General features: G+C 38.6%; 1 protein-coding gene across 1 annotated transcript in view; it reads right to left on the minus strand.

Moving 5' to 3' along the window:
- The window catches only part of mthfd1l (methylenetetrahydrofolate dehydrogenase (NADP+ dependent) 1 like), a 116,186-nt gene extending 102,497 nt beyond the window's left edge, over nt 1-13,689 (minus strand). The window contains exons 1-9 of the mRNA XM_088625393.1: nt 13,346-13,689; nt 9,404-9,488; nt 8,566-8,616; nt 7,465-7,518; nt 5,403-5,527; nt 3,739-3,839; nt 2,761-2,897; nt 1,454-1,565; nt 429-511 (exon numbers count right to left, since the gene is read on the minus strand). Coding sequence (XP_088481519.1) covers nt 429-511; nt 1,454-1,565; nt 2,761-2,897; nt 3,739-3,839; nt 5,403-5,527; nt 7,465-7,518; nt 8,566-8,616; nt 9,404-9,488; nt 13,346-13,584 — 987 coding nt within the window. The 5' untranslated portion in view covers nt 13,585-13,689. The remainder of the gene's footprint in view (nt 1-428; nt 512-1,453; nt 1,566-2,760; nt 2,898-3,738; nt 3,840-5,402; nt 5,528-7,464; nt 7,519-8,565; nt 8,617-9,403; nt 9,489-13,345) is intronic.
- Between the last annotated feature and the right edge of the window lie 1,814 nt (nt 13,690-15,503).

The raw sequence follows: 15,503 nt of genomic DNA on the forward strand, positions 1-15,503 counted from the left end.
AAGCTGTACTCTGCAGAAATTGAAACCACCATTCAGAATTAAAGTAAAGAGACCTAACATATAAGACAGTTCAATGCAATCATGAGTTAATATGAACAAAACCATTTAATTGCGATAATATGAGTAAGTAAAAGAATTGCAATATTTCCCATTTTTAAGAGAGAAAAGTCTGGAAAAAGGGCACCGATCAAAAACAAACATTTAATTATGTGACATTTTGCCTTTGGTATGCTGCTGCAACTACAAAAGTGACTACTGAGTGCGTGACCTCTGAAACAGTGATTTTTTTTTAAATGGTAACATCTGCAATAACTCTCTTGGCAAGAGAAATACTGCATTCAAACAGCAGGTAAGTTAAATAAACAAACGAGACAAACAAAATGAGGGACAGCACAAGGTGTTTAGACTGGACACAGGAAATGGCCAACCTGCATCCTAAGAGCAGCAGCCAAGGCCTCCACTTCCGTCTCCATAGTTACAGCCAGACACTGAGGCTGGCTTTTACTCTCCTCTGGGAAAAACAAGGAGATTGCATGATCTATACAGAAAAGAGCATTTCAAGAGGTAACACATTTTTGTGACTAAGGCAAAACCACACAGGAAATGTAAACCTTTCTTGCAGACTGGAATACATCAAGACTTAAACTCATTCCCCCCAAAAAAAATTAAAAAGATGGGCCAAACAACAAAGCCTAGAAGCGCCAACTGCCCATCAAGTGTCAGCACATCTTTACTATTCATCTCTTATATGGCACCTCAGTTTTAGACCTGAATTTAGAAGTAATGATGACCAGCTGTAATATGCATATACACTAATTTAACAGTTTTCCATCACAGCAATGTGGATTAACAAAACTGTTTTCTAATATTGGGTTTCACAATGGCAGAAAAAAAACTTCCCAGGAAATATTACAACCAAGAAAAACATACCAGTTACTAGAATAGAATAACAAAAATATAACACAATGTTCCAAACCAAACTTAATTTCCAACAATTTAATATACCACACTGAGTCTAATTCTTCAGCAATACTAGTCATGTGAATCAAAATGGCTAAGGAAACAAATGATTATAATGAAATTAGAAAAACAATGACTGAAAAGAACAGAACAGTGCAGATTAAGATACAAATTCACCTGAAAAAGATATATAAGCCTCAAACAACTGAATTTTTTAACATGATCCTCTACTGCAAGAATACATTGCTCAACATGTTCAAATAAAATGTAAAATGTGTACAGGTGATTGTGCAAAGACAAGACTGATGCTTCCGTTGATAAGATCAAATTTTTTTTTGGTTTGTTTTTTTAGCCAGCAAAATGAACAGAAGGAAGAATTCATCGTTTTCTCAGCCAAATGAACTGCAGACCAAAAACCGGGGCAAAAGAACTACCGTTTATTTGGACAAATGTTGAGATTTTAGATGAAATCTAATAATTACAAAAGCATTACCTGACACTACAGTAGGAGAACAGTTGATAACTGCTGATCCTGGCCTCAAACGACTGAGAGAAATCTCTGCTGGTTTTTCACTGGTCAGTACCACTACATCAGCCTGCTGAAACTGCAACAGAAGATTTGACCAAATTTTAAAAGCAATTCACAGTTGAATTATGTTATTTTCAAGGGTGAGACTTTGTGACTGGCTTGTAGGCTTTGCAATTATAAAATTGGATCAAATACCTTGGTAAGTAAAAAATCTAATAGCATACTGTCCACCATTAACGTTACTACAATCCTTTCTTGTTACACTCAATCATGCCCTATGAGATTAAGATTATAGTAATATTAGATTAATATTGCAGTAATTAAAAAAGATTATAATTTTGGTTTATGTGTAAATATTACACTGCAATCTCAACTGCAACTAAACAAGATTAATGTTAAAATGGCATAGGACACAATTAAGAGAATGTAGTCCATTTCAGAGCACAAGTACAATCAAATGTGCGCCCATGTCTGACAATTCACTCTGTTTTTGTCGCAACTGACATACTGTAGTAGTGTTTTTGTGATTAACTATTTCGGACTGGTGCAGCACGGTAGCGCAGTGGTTAGTATCGCTGCCTCACAGTGCTAGGGCTCTGTGTTCAAGTCTGGACTTGTGGTACTATCTGTGTGGAGCTTGTATGTTCTCCCCGTGTTTGCATGGGTTTCTGCTGGGTGCTCCAGTTTCCTCCTGGTATCCTGTTAAGGGAGTATCATGCCTACTGCTTGCCAGCATAGCATAATTCTTTACGGGATTAATAAAGTATCTATCATAGGCCCTGGATCCGCCTCAGCCCTGTGCTGTACCCTGTAAAGTGGTCAGAAAATGGATGGATGGAGTGCAGACTGTAACGTTGTACTGCCATCCAGTGGCTGAAGAGATATAATACCCAAGAGCTCACTTGGGATTTTTTTTTCTTAGCAACAGATCTTTTCAAAAAGATATACTAATATTATTTCAAACCAACCTGAAATGCTTTTGAAGGGATATTTTAAGATCTTGTCAGTATAATGAAAAGAAATACCCTCTGCCACATAACCAAGCTAACGCTCTGAGAGAATTAACTGCCTCAAGATACCTAAGTTTAATGTCAGATACACTGTTACTTGTGATTTACAAGTATTTCAAGTTGTGTGATTAATGTATTGTAATTAACACTGCAAGCTTATACAAGTGAGGTCTTGTACAATAGCTTCAGGCAAGAGGTATATTAAAGGGAAGCAAATTGTGTAATACAATGATGCGTACAAGTGTGTGCGACAAAAAATACCTGTTTGGGAAGCATATCAGCCTTCCAGACACTGCTCAAGGCTACTCCACCCTTCCTCTGAATGAGGCACTGAAGGGCGATTTCAAGAGGTCCATTCTCCCCAACTATCACCACCGTCTTTCCTTCCAATGGTGAATCTGTGTGAAAGACCAAACAATTCTACAACAAAAATGTATTTTTTATTCAGGTACCGTGTCTTGTTTTCCTTATTTCTTAAATTTCTTTAGAAGTCAAAAGAAGGCACACTAGTTTATCTTCTGCACTGGGAAAGTGTTGTCTCAAGGATGTCCTTACAGTATGTCACTATGTGATGGCCACCCCATTGTTAATTGTTAGTCTATTAAGTATTCCTTATGGAAAGTAATGATGGATTGTCCTAAAAATTCTTAAAACAACTCAACCCTGTCAGACTATATAACTTCAAAAGCTACAGTATCTTGTTAGTCTATTATGATTTTTATCTTATTACAACCTTTTCACAAGGTAGTAATAAGATCAAAGAAAACTGTGTAAACCCATGATGGTATAACGGTTATAAAAGCATGCCAATAATTTCAAACCTCATTGCAACTCACATGAAGAAATACTCATTTTATTTTGAACCAACTAAAAATGCCTTTGAAGGAATACAGGTATATGAGGATCATGTCATTACAATGAAAACTTTTAAGATAATCATGGTATCAAACAACATGAAGTGTGCTAGAGAAGCTATTAGTACGAACAGAGTGGTTCACTCCGGCAAAAAGAGATGTGTCTTTAAAACTAACAAACTGCCTTATTTCTGCTTTCCGTCATTCTGCTTAATTACATGTCTCCCCGCAATGAAACAGAGACTTATGAAGGTTTACAATTTCCACTGATATACAAACAAGGCATGAGCAATTTTGAGGAAAATATTTATACAAATACCGTACTGTATGATCATGATCAGCTTTAACACCACTGCAACCTAATAATTGAAAACTCAAGACTTACCAGATCTTCCAAGCAGCTCCATTACTGCATTGGCTGTCGGGGGAACAAAGTACTCATTCACATCTCCACGGACCAGCCTTCCCACATTCAAGTCCGTCACCCTGAGAGACAGCATGGGCGGCTTAGTGAAGCGACAGGCACTGAACTTCAGACAACAAAAAAAACTTTAATCTCCAAAGCTGATAGAGAGTTCTCTTAAGACTGGCAGGTAAAACTGCAGCCAAAAGGGTTTCCAACAAGCACTGACTCATTTTGAAAGGATAGGTACTTGTGCATGGTTAGCATTGTAGCCTTTTATTTTCCTTGTGGTTCCTGGCATCATTTCACTTTCTTAAAACATTAAAAATACTGAATTTAAAAAAATGTGTAGACTCATCTATCCATATTCTAACCACTCTATCAAACACAGAGTTGTGGAAGAAGAGTAGCTGGAGCCTATTTTGGTAAAAAAACAGGCACAGGGCAAGATACACCCTGGACAAGGTGCCAGACCACTACAGGGAACACATAGACATAAGCACAAACACACTCACACCAGGCCAGTTTTCAGTATGTATTTGGACTGTGGGAGGAAACTCATGCAAACACAGGGAGAACATACAAACTCCACACAGACAGCAGGCCAGGAATTGAACCCAGGACCCCAGTGCTGCAAGGCAGCAATGCTAACCACTACACTATGCCACCTTAAAAAAGAGTGTATATAATTTGTAATTAAACAAAATGATAAATCAGTGGAAGGGTGAAAGTATTTAATATTTAGTTCCTTGTAAAAGTAGAGCTAGTTAGTTTTAAAATAGACTATATGGATTTAGTACATGATTCTGAATTAATGGTTCTTATGTATTATACATAGCAGGTATAGTTTTTTCTGTACTGCCACTTAGATGCAAAACATCACTTAAGGTTATCATCATTAATATAATGATATCATTATCAAAGCACTGGAATTTTAACGCACCCACAAACTGAAAAATAAAAAATAAATGTAAGAAATTAAAAGGGAGCAGAGGTGCCTAATCTTGGGACAGAGGACAAAACCCTGTACTGGTCATTTATTAAAACAGAGTTCATTCTGGAAAACATGTTAATTCTGGCCTGTCAGAAATGTGGAACTCTGAGGGAGACTCTCATGACTTTGTTAAAACCTGCTGATGCTGGATCACAAAAAGACAAAACCACAAAGCAAAAACTGGCCACAGGCCCAGAATAGCCTATTATGTTACATTCATATTTTGAAAAGAATCTACCACGTTTTTTGAAAAAATAGATATATCTATAAGAATGCAGTTTTTAAAATGTAACACTAAAAGTTCCACTTTTTTATAACTTGTGTTTAACCAACTTATTGTAGCAGCAAAATATTTACAGTATTAATATTTCCAAGAAACGTTGGTTTTTGGTCTTGAACCACAGTTTGTCTTCACTGTACATAAGCAGATTTAATCAGGTTGCATTTAAGTAGAAGCTTACAGAGCAAATAAAATGATAAAAAAGAAAGCATGTGCCCCCAGAAAGAGAAAAGGTTTTGGTTGGTTTGTATGGATTTCATCTGCTTATTCACTTAATTCCAGTGTAAGTGTCAGGACACAGCACAAAACGCCGCTGAGTGCTTATACAAACGTTGGAGGACAGTTTGAGTAAACACAGGCTGGTGTACAGACCCATCCACATCCTTCTCCAGCTTCACTGTGTTCAGCACTTTGCTGCTCCGAGATCCTGCAGGTAGATGCAGGACCAGCCCATGAACTTTAGGGTCTTCATTCAGTTTGAGGATTTCATTGACAATCTGGAAAAATCACCAAGATATCAATACATACTGTATAAAAATTGTATTGCAACCGAACTTTTATAAGCAAGAGAAAAGGCAAGTAGACCCAGAATTCTAAACAAGTGCCTCAATTTGAATGTCTTACGCAGGACAGACACAGTTCCTATTCTCAGGAAACTGAACCCAACCACATACTGTAGCACCATCTACTGATAATAACAATTCCAAGTCCATTCCACAGCAGACAAAAAATACACTAATATTATATTGATAAGAAATGTCACAAAGTTACAAATTTTAATCGTGAGTATTCCAAATTCTTATCTTTTATATTCAAAACCAGTCTTTGAATAAATAGGAACAAGTAATAGGTTTATTCCATCCTGAAAGAAAACACAACTTTTCGAAACACAGGAGGGTAGCTGACGATCATCAGTTTGGAGAAAGTTACAAAACATTTCTAAATATTTGGGGCACCATCTACTCACTATCAGACAGTTTACAAATGAAAAATATTCAAAGACCACAGTTACTCTATCCAAGACATCCTGCCAAGATCTCCCCAGGTGCAACCCAGAAAACCATCCAGCAAGTCACAAAGAACCCTAGAAAACATTCTGGATCTGCTGGCCTCTCACTCTGTGACTTATGTCAATGGTGAGTATGAGTAATGTGGGTGAAGGAAATTAAGATAAAAAACGCTGCTTGCTGATGGTCAAACTGACAGTAGCACAGTGCAATGTTGTTCATCGCTTCCAGCTCCCAGAAAAAAATAACTTTTACAGGCAGAGAATCCAGTGTATTTTTTAAATGAGCGTACCCATGAAATCAATCACTCGAAACAAAGCAATTAAAGAGAAAGCAAACAACTTGCCATCATAAACATACGGGCAGATCTACAACAGAACGGCGTCCAGACATAAACTCAACTTAAATATTACAGCAAGATTTGCAGAAGACTGTTCATCCAAGAAAGCCCTAAAATATCCCCCTTGAAGCAGTTTTTCTTAAGTAACAATAGGCAAAAATGTCTATAAACTGATGTGAGAGACTGATAAACTGTTACAGGAAATGGATAGTTAAAGTTATTGACATTCAAAGAGGTGCCACCAGTTACTGAATCTAATTGTACACATACTGTACTTATTAACAAGGGGACATTTGTTGTTCGATCATTTTGTTAATTAAATAACCCATACATATCTTATGTCTTTGTGTTGTGCATTTAATCAGGGTATTGGCAACTTACAAAAACTTTCGTGAAGATCTAAATTATGTTTTAGGTTAAAAATAAAACAACAATCCAGACCAACCTAGGGGGTTCGCAAACTTTTCTTCACCGCACTATACCGTACAATCAAATAAAACATAAAGCATGTTGAAACATGAAATGCATTATTAATTTAACTCCACAAGCATGTCACGGACATAGCATTGCATTAAATAATACAAACACTAAAAAATGCTTCCCTACATTTTTTTAAAGGCTTCCGATTCAGCTGTAAAGAATGTGGTGCTTTTGTGTAATAAAAATAAATATTCCAACAACCAGGCTGGTGGAGGCAAATGGCCTCTCATATGTATCATCTCAAGTTCCCGTGTTTCTGAATAATCTTCTACAAGCCTTTAAAAAGTCTCATTAGTTAAGGTAATTAATCCACTTTTAGAGGAATTTTCCCATTTCATCACAAGTGAAAATTACAGTGTGATGTGGGAAACAGCACCATCTTTTGGAATTCCACACCTCAAATGTGGAAGTAGGTGAAAGGTCATGGGCTCACAAACAGCAGCCTTGAACTCACAGACCTCCAGCATCAAGAACAGATTCATAGTATAAGACTGAGATGTCAAACTCGATGCCTGGAGGGCCTGGCACCTTCTGGTCTTTGCCCCAACCTGAGCAGTTGTAAACAATGAACTTTTTTTAACAGGACAAATAATGGAAGAGGACCTACCTCATCTTCAGTGCATTCACTTGGCAGGCAGATATGGATAACATTTAATCCAATCTGTGACAACAGAAAACATAAAATATTTTTCATTATTAATTAAAAATTAACCTGCCGGTCAACTGACATTTCCTGACATTGTCAGGAAAGAAAGATCTTTAACCAGCACTTAAAAAGATTTTCAGGCATTATTAATTATCTTTATCTATGAATTTGGGTCTTTGAAAGTGGTGTTTATGTTTTCTTTTTGGGGTTTTGTCTTGTTTTGTGTAATGTTAGACCAAAATCCAATTACATTTGCTATTCAATTGGGAAAGTACTGCATGAATGATGTGCTTTTCAATTTGGTTTGCACACGCACTTATGGTGGCCATGAGTCTACATGTGACAGGGGTCACGAGAGGGGAAAAAAAAGTATTGGATGATGCTGTACTCTGGTCTAGAAACCTGTCAAACCTTCTGACTCTCTGGTAATTGAAGGAGAGAGGGCTGATATTAGAACCACCCAGTCCCTTCAGTACAGTACAGGTGCCAGCCTCAGGGAAATTCTGGACTGTCCTACTTTATAAATATACATTTGTTCTTCCCAAAACTGAGCCTAAGAATAGGGAAAAAAAGTATACAAGGATCGATTGGAGGGTAACAGTGAGCAGGGGCCTTACCCAGAAAGCTCAAGATACAAGACAGAACTAGGGGTGAAGGCAATTAACCTGCGCAAATTTCACAGTACATGTTTGAACAGTGGAAGAAAGTGCAGCTGGAGAAAACTCAATGCATAAATGGAGAGAACACGCAAATTCAACACACAAAGCACTACTGGTTCACAGCTCCAGGTTACATTGAGGGCAGGGCTGCCCATTTTCAGTCTCTCTCCTTCGTCATGGGGGCTTTCCCTGAGGACTCCAGACTCCTCCTACACATGCAGGATAGGGCTGAAAAATTGTTCGTTTCTGGGCAAGGGGGTTCAGCTTGATTATGTACTTTATACGGGCTTGTTCCCAGTATAACCAGTACTGGTTATGGAACTACAGGACAAGGAACTAGAACCATATGAGATAAATGGGCCAAAAGGCCTCCTCTATTCTGAGGCCTTTCTAATGTACTTACTTTAGCAGCAATCTCCTTGTTCATTTCCAATAAGCTGTCATCATCACCTGCCTATGATTAAAATATAAAAAACAACACTTCAAGATAGGTAAGAAGAGGACCAAACAAAAACTTAGTTGGAATGTTTCTGTTCTTATAGATTATGTATGTGATTATGTGGGAGCTAATTGTACAGACTTTTTATTATCAAGGAAAGCACACACTGCCTTATTACTACAGGCAAATTTACATCAATGTCTGTATAATGTCACTGGCAACTGTTCTGGTAACATGAAGGCAGTCCTGAAGAAATACAGAGACATTAACATGAGGCTTCCTGTACAAGGTAGAAAATTAACAAAATCAAATAAACAATACACAATACTCAAGTCGCTCCTTCCTGAAATGCAAAAGTATCTAGATGCGTAACAACACTCCTTAAAGCTATAACTTCCACTAAATGACAGACTCACTTCTCCCTACCCTGCACAAAACTGCCCACTCTTCTCAACCCATCAAGACACGACAATACAGAGAACATTAATAGCGCAGAGACTGTACTGGTCAGTAACACAAAAAGTATATACACACACACTATAATAAATTCTTCATTTGCCAAAGTCTGCTGCATACAATACTGTCTGTGGGTTTGAGTCCATGGAATGGGTGCTGATAACTTCCTTTTTCCCTCCGCCACACTTCCTCCTCCTCCGGTTCGCGAGCGATACTTTTGGCCTCGACGCGGGATTTCGGAAACAGCCATTTCGACGGGGTTCGCGTGTATGTCCAAATCCCGCGACTCCACCATCAAAATTCAGAAACGTGGAGAAGAGAAGAGATCTCCCCTTGCCTCCCTCACCTGTACGATGGCAAGCACCGGCTTGAACATGGGATGTCGCGTCTGAAGCGAGGCAATCTCCTCTTTGGACTTCTGGATGATTTCTCTGCAGACAAATAAACAAAAACAAAAAAATCTAAGATAAAAGCTATTGATTCCAGAAGGACAGAGCACAGCCCGGGAACTTCTTAACGTTCTCAAGCAGGGTCACCGTGGATGAATGATGAGACTCTTCTAGGTTAGTTTCTCTCATTGACCTTTTTCACAACCAAGTGCCACTCAATGAACACAACAACAAAGTCATCGGCACATACTGTACAGTAGACTGAGCTCCGGCGATGCTGGATTGTAAATTAAGTTATTTATTACAGAGCTATTACAGAGGCAAGGTATCTGAAGATGCAACAGGGGTTGTACTTTTTTAAAAGAATGTTAAGAAGTTATAATGTAGAAATCCCAATGGTGACACTTTTACCAGTTTTATCCAGAGGATTCTAATCTTTTTTTGGCATTCAGAGCTGGGGAGGTGCCTTGTCCTTGCAGTACAATAACAAGTTGAACAAAGTCATCAGGACAGGTGGCAAGATTACCATCACATCCTTTGGACTCAATAACATGTCTAAAGGAGTGACATATTATTAACGCCGCACATAAAATCTTAGCTGACCCCTCTCATGCACTCTTTTTTGAATATACTCTCCTACCTCTGGAAAGGGGTATCAGATTGCCTGTATAAAGACTAAGAGACTAAGAGAGCATTTACTTAATTATATTAAACATTTATAAAAATGTTTGCGGGTAAAAATCGTATTATTGCTGTTGTTTTAGATACTTTACCAGCTAATTGTCTTTTTTAATCTTATGATACCCGATTAATTCTGAATGAGCAATGTTGTTAAATGTTGTTTTGTAACATGGTACTGTACCATGCTGCTTTGTATTATATTTATGTGAATATAATAATAATAAACTTTATTTTATATAGCGCTTTTAAAGGTGGCTTCTCAAAGCGCTTTACAGGATAACAACAATAATAAATAAGAAGAATACACAAGATAAAACACAATTACAATATATAGAGGAGACCGTGGATGGTGGTACTAAGAAAAGCAGAGGGGTGAAGAATGGAACCAGTTAAGTAAAGGCTTTTCTGAAGAAGAGGGTTTTGAGTCTGGAGTTTAGAGAAGGTGACTCTCTGATATCCTTGGGGAGAGAGTTCCAGAGCTTGGGGGCATAACAGGAGAAGTCCCTGTCACCCATACAATATAGACGGGCTTGGGGGACAGTAAGGAGAGCAGAATTAGAAGAGCGAAGGTTGCGAGGTGGGGAGTAGGGTGATAATAGTTCAGACAGGTACTGAGGTGCCAAGCCATGCAGAGCCTTATAGGTGAGCATGAGGATTTTAAAGTCTACACGGAATTTGACCGGAAACCAGTGCAAGGACTCCAGGATAGGAGTAATGTGAACACTTGCACTAGACCTGGTCAGGATTCTGGCTGCTGAATTTTGGACATACTGCAGCTTGTTCAGAGTAGATTCAGATACCCCAGCGATTAGAGCATTACAGTAATCAATGGAGATAACACAAATGTTTTGATCAGCTTTGTATATGTTATGTATATATGTTACTATATATGCTATGAGCTCTTGATGTGCAAGACAAATTCCCTTGGGGGCAATAAAGGCTAATTCAATTCCACCCTTTAGCTCAATGGAAGGTAAGGACATTGATGTGTGCCACCAAGACAACTTGACTACAGTATGAAACCCTTGTCTGGTCAAGAATTCATTAATGACCACGGCAAAACATTGGGTTTCCATCCTGCAAAAGATGAACATGTTAAATAACAACATCAGTAGAAGAACACATCTGAGAGGAATATAAGCAAGGCCTTTGCCAAATTATTGCTACAAAAAAAGAATCAATTGGAGGTCTAGGCTGAAGACCAAGCTCTGTAAAAGTCCCCTAAAATTGAGTCAAAGTTATCAAAAGTCAAAGAGCAAAGTCATCATTGGCCTCACAAGCTTTTTCTTTGCCCAGCTGCTCAGTTTAGGGGGATTGCCTTGTCTAGGCTGTAACTGTGTGTCTTCCACCTCTTAATGATGGTTTTCCCCAAGCTCAAACAGATATTAAAATGTTTCACAGTCTTCGCCTGACTTTATAGAACTTCAAAACTGTCTAAATTCTGTAGTCTTTAAAATACCATAAAATAGCCATCAAAAACATGATAAATATTCCATTTTTAAAAACAAATGTTTTATCTCTAGACATAATTTAGAAACACTTTGAATACAAGAAATATTTTTAATAAATTATCTTTCCTGGCCTGAAGAAGCAATGATTCGCTTTGTCTGACAGCACAGAACCACACGCTAATCAGTCATTTAAACATTACTTAAGATGTGGTGTAATGTGATTTACAGCTTATTCCTGGATTTTCTGTACATGTTTTCTATATATTTACAAGGCAGGGGATAAGCCTTATAGTGAAAGACATCCATTTTTCATCCATCTATATGAATGAGCCACGGTGGTCAAGAAAAATGTAATTCCATCAAGAAAAAATGGTTTCCCTAATTCTATTAGTATGACTCTACAAATCGAGAACTGAAGAGCATCTGTGCAATTAGTGTCCAATATTCCACTAATTCCTAATTCAACGCACGTGAAACTCTTACAGCCATTCCAATATTATGAAGTGGTGAAAAACAAAGCTACACCAGGCTGAACACAAAATTCCAGTTTAAATCAATTTGATTTCAGATTTTGATTAAAATCCCCAGTACTGAACAATGACTAAGACAAGCGGGCCTTACATGTTCTTTTGCCAAGTCATATTTTCTGTGCACACAATCACATTGAATAAAATGGTAATGGAGTATCTGTGCACCTCCATATTCTGTTACTGATTTTTTATTAGTCTTATTAAGTCACTATTATGCTGATTCAGGTTAAGGGAAGAGTTACATGAAAACCTGCAGACTCTCTTGACCCTCTGGGACCAGGACTGCCCTTCCCTGTTCTCTTGTATCCTTTTTTAACATATGATTTAAGAAGGAAGTCACAACCATCTGAATTTCTCCTTACTTTGAAAGCACATCTGTACACTGAACTGATAGATGACTTAAGGGGTTAATAATTGAAGTTACAATTAATTATTTTGCCATTAAGAAAGCATGACACAATTGGAATTTATACTTCCTTTATAACAAGTATAAAGTAAACTGTATATCCTAAGGACTGCTGAGCTGTGATCCTGTTTAATTGAGTTTTTTTCACCAGACATGCCAGCCAGACCTTGCTTTTCCAAAACCAGCAGAGAGTAAGCACCATCGTGATGATTTGCACGTTGCCCTAAAATGTCTCTGGAGAACGGCCAGAGCCAGTCAAACCCATGGAAAAAAATCCTGGCTCGGATGGTGGTTCTGGTTTAGTGTATTGGAGAAAAAAAACACATTTCGTCCTATTGTTTTAATGAATGATACTACCACGACTTATCGACTTATCGCACTGTCAAATAAAACGTCCCCATGAAGGCAGATTTATTATTTATTCTGTACAGGACTGGACCTAATGGACTCCAGAACAGAAACAGGCTCACAGCCCCCGTGTGGAATAAGCAAGAATAGCGCTGAATTACATCAGCTGGTTCCCCCGGAGTAAACTAATGACACGTGGGGCTCTGGGCTAGTGCCGGGCTAGTCCGAAATAAAGTTACAGAAAAGTCTATCAGAAAGAATTGTACATTATAAAGGGTTAAAGACGACCTGGTCCGCTATCGCCGAGTCCCAACCCCCGCAATGTTACAGTTTCTGATTATATATGAAACTTAAAAATGAACACAATTGAAAGAGAAGCGCCGCCTTTCTCGTGGTAATCAGGAAATACCTTTAGCGACAGCCCCTCTGTAGACAATGAAGATCCACACCGCAACGCAGAAGATGATCAATGGAGGAACTCACCTGATGGCTGCTTCATCCCCCGGGCTCCCAGTGTGGTCCCGGCGTTTCCCGAAGCGCACTGCCGGTCCAGCCGAGCCGCTCCCGTCGGAGCTCACATCCCTGATGGGGAGAAAGCTGTAGCTCCCTAGGGGCGCAGATCTCCTCTCAGACCCCAAAGCCCTTATCCCGGACCGGGATCGGCTGACCGATCCAGTAGGAAAACTCCTGTAGGCACTTCGAAATACGGTAGACAACCTCATGATTTAGGAGAAAGGTGGCACGCCGTTAGCTCACAGATGGTGCAATGCCACTCGCCACAAACACGGGGAGCGCGCGCGACACCAACACGGCCAATGAGGCAGCGCTCCGGGGGCGCGCGGCGCGCACACGACTGAGGAAACCCACAAGCGGAAAAACCAGATTTAAAACGTTTTTACATTAGTATATGTGAAAGGCCGATTATGTGTATGTATATTCAGATGGGCGTTTAATGATTCAATTATTTTATATGTTGAACATTTCTAAAACGTATTTACAGCGTGCAGATCCCTCTGTTCATATTCATTTTCATTAATGTGCAATATTATTTAAAATCAAGGGCGTCAGTTATCTTCAGATGTAAATGATTAGGTTGCACTAAAGAAGTATTGAAGAATGATGCAATTTATTGTGTACAGTAACATTCACTAGTTCACTAGTTAATACTAGTTTAATATAATGCCACTAAGAATTACTGTGCTCAGATTACTGAATTAGTGTTTTTACATTTTTTAGAAACCAGAAATGAATTCCTAATAACTTAGGCGAAAGACATTTATAACTCAGGTATGTGCCAACTATTTTTATCCTGCACCTCAATGGAAACAGCCCATTTCTACTTCAGTTCCGTGATCTTAGATCTCTTTATTGCTCTTTTAACCACTCAGTAATGGTGGTCATTAACAAATCATGATTTTAAAATTGTTTACAGTACCTTTCTATGTAGATTTCAGATGTCAAGAATAGATAATAAATTCAAGGCCTAAGCCTGGATTTCAGTGTCAGTGTGCTCTCGTTAATTGAGCTCCAATTAACTGATCTACTTTTTGCTTACTTAGTCAAGAATTCAGTGCAGAGAAGTGCTTTTAAAACTGAGAACATGAACATGCTTTTTTACACAAAGAGTTGTGGGAGTGCGAACTGGCAAACCAGACCTGTTATTGAACCTGGTACTAAGGCTTCATTCAAGAAATCACTCTATGAGATCCTTCTATCAATTAGCATAGCTATCAGCAATTAAATCACCTCCATGGACCAAATAGCAGGGAGACATCAATTAACCTACCAGTATGCCTTTGGAGAAGACCCACACAAAGAGAACATACAAACTCCACACAGATAGCACCATGGGACCAGAATTGAACCTAGGACCACAGCTTAGTGAGGCAGCAATGGTAACCACTGCACCACCATGCCACCCTTCTAATCAGCTAGCATTAGTAAACAATAATATGCATGCATACAGCACTATCCATCTCAAAGGATGCCAAAAAACTTTACTTTTAGACAACTCCTCACCTGGGAGACAAGAGACAGGTACAGTATTGTGCACCAGGAGCCACACTGTGCATCAGTTCAAGCAGTTAAACAAAAAATCTCTTCACCAGATAACATAAGGGAGGACTGTGCAAGCCCAGCATGTACCTTAGTCAGGACACTAAGGTTAACACACCTGCTCTTACAGACAATGCCATGGGATCTTTAATGATACATTAATGCATGTACTGATCTGCCTTATCATGTTCAAAGCGCAGCACCTTTTACACTTTGGTATTATACAGTATGTTACACAATTAATTACATAAAAGGAAGGTTAATACTATTTGAAAAAGTTATAATTAACTCCTGTCTAAACTTTACATACAGTATCTGCTGCAATTAGTCAGTAGTACCCTTTGCACTTTCGGATGTTGGTGTGTATATAATAGAAATACATTTTTCGCCACCCTAAGCTACCAACAAGTTTGATATGATAGTGAATTTGAGGAGTAAAATTAGTAAAGTACACTAATATACCACAACTGTACTGCCAAGTTCAGCACAGAAACCATCATCAAGTATGCTGATGATACCACAGTCGTGGGCCTGATCACTGACAATGATGAGACTGCCTACAGGGAGGAGATAAAAACTTGCAGAC

The sequence above is a fragment of the Lepisosteus platostomus genome, chromosome 3 (assembly GCF_059453375.1).
Source record: "Lepisosteus platostomus isolate fLepPlt1 chromosome 3, fLepPlt1.hap1, whole genome shotgun sequence".
Taxonomy (NCBI): domain Eukaryota; kingdom Metazoa; phylum Chordata; class Actinopteri; order Semionotiformes; family Lepisosteidae; genus Lepisosteus; species Lepisosteus platostomus.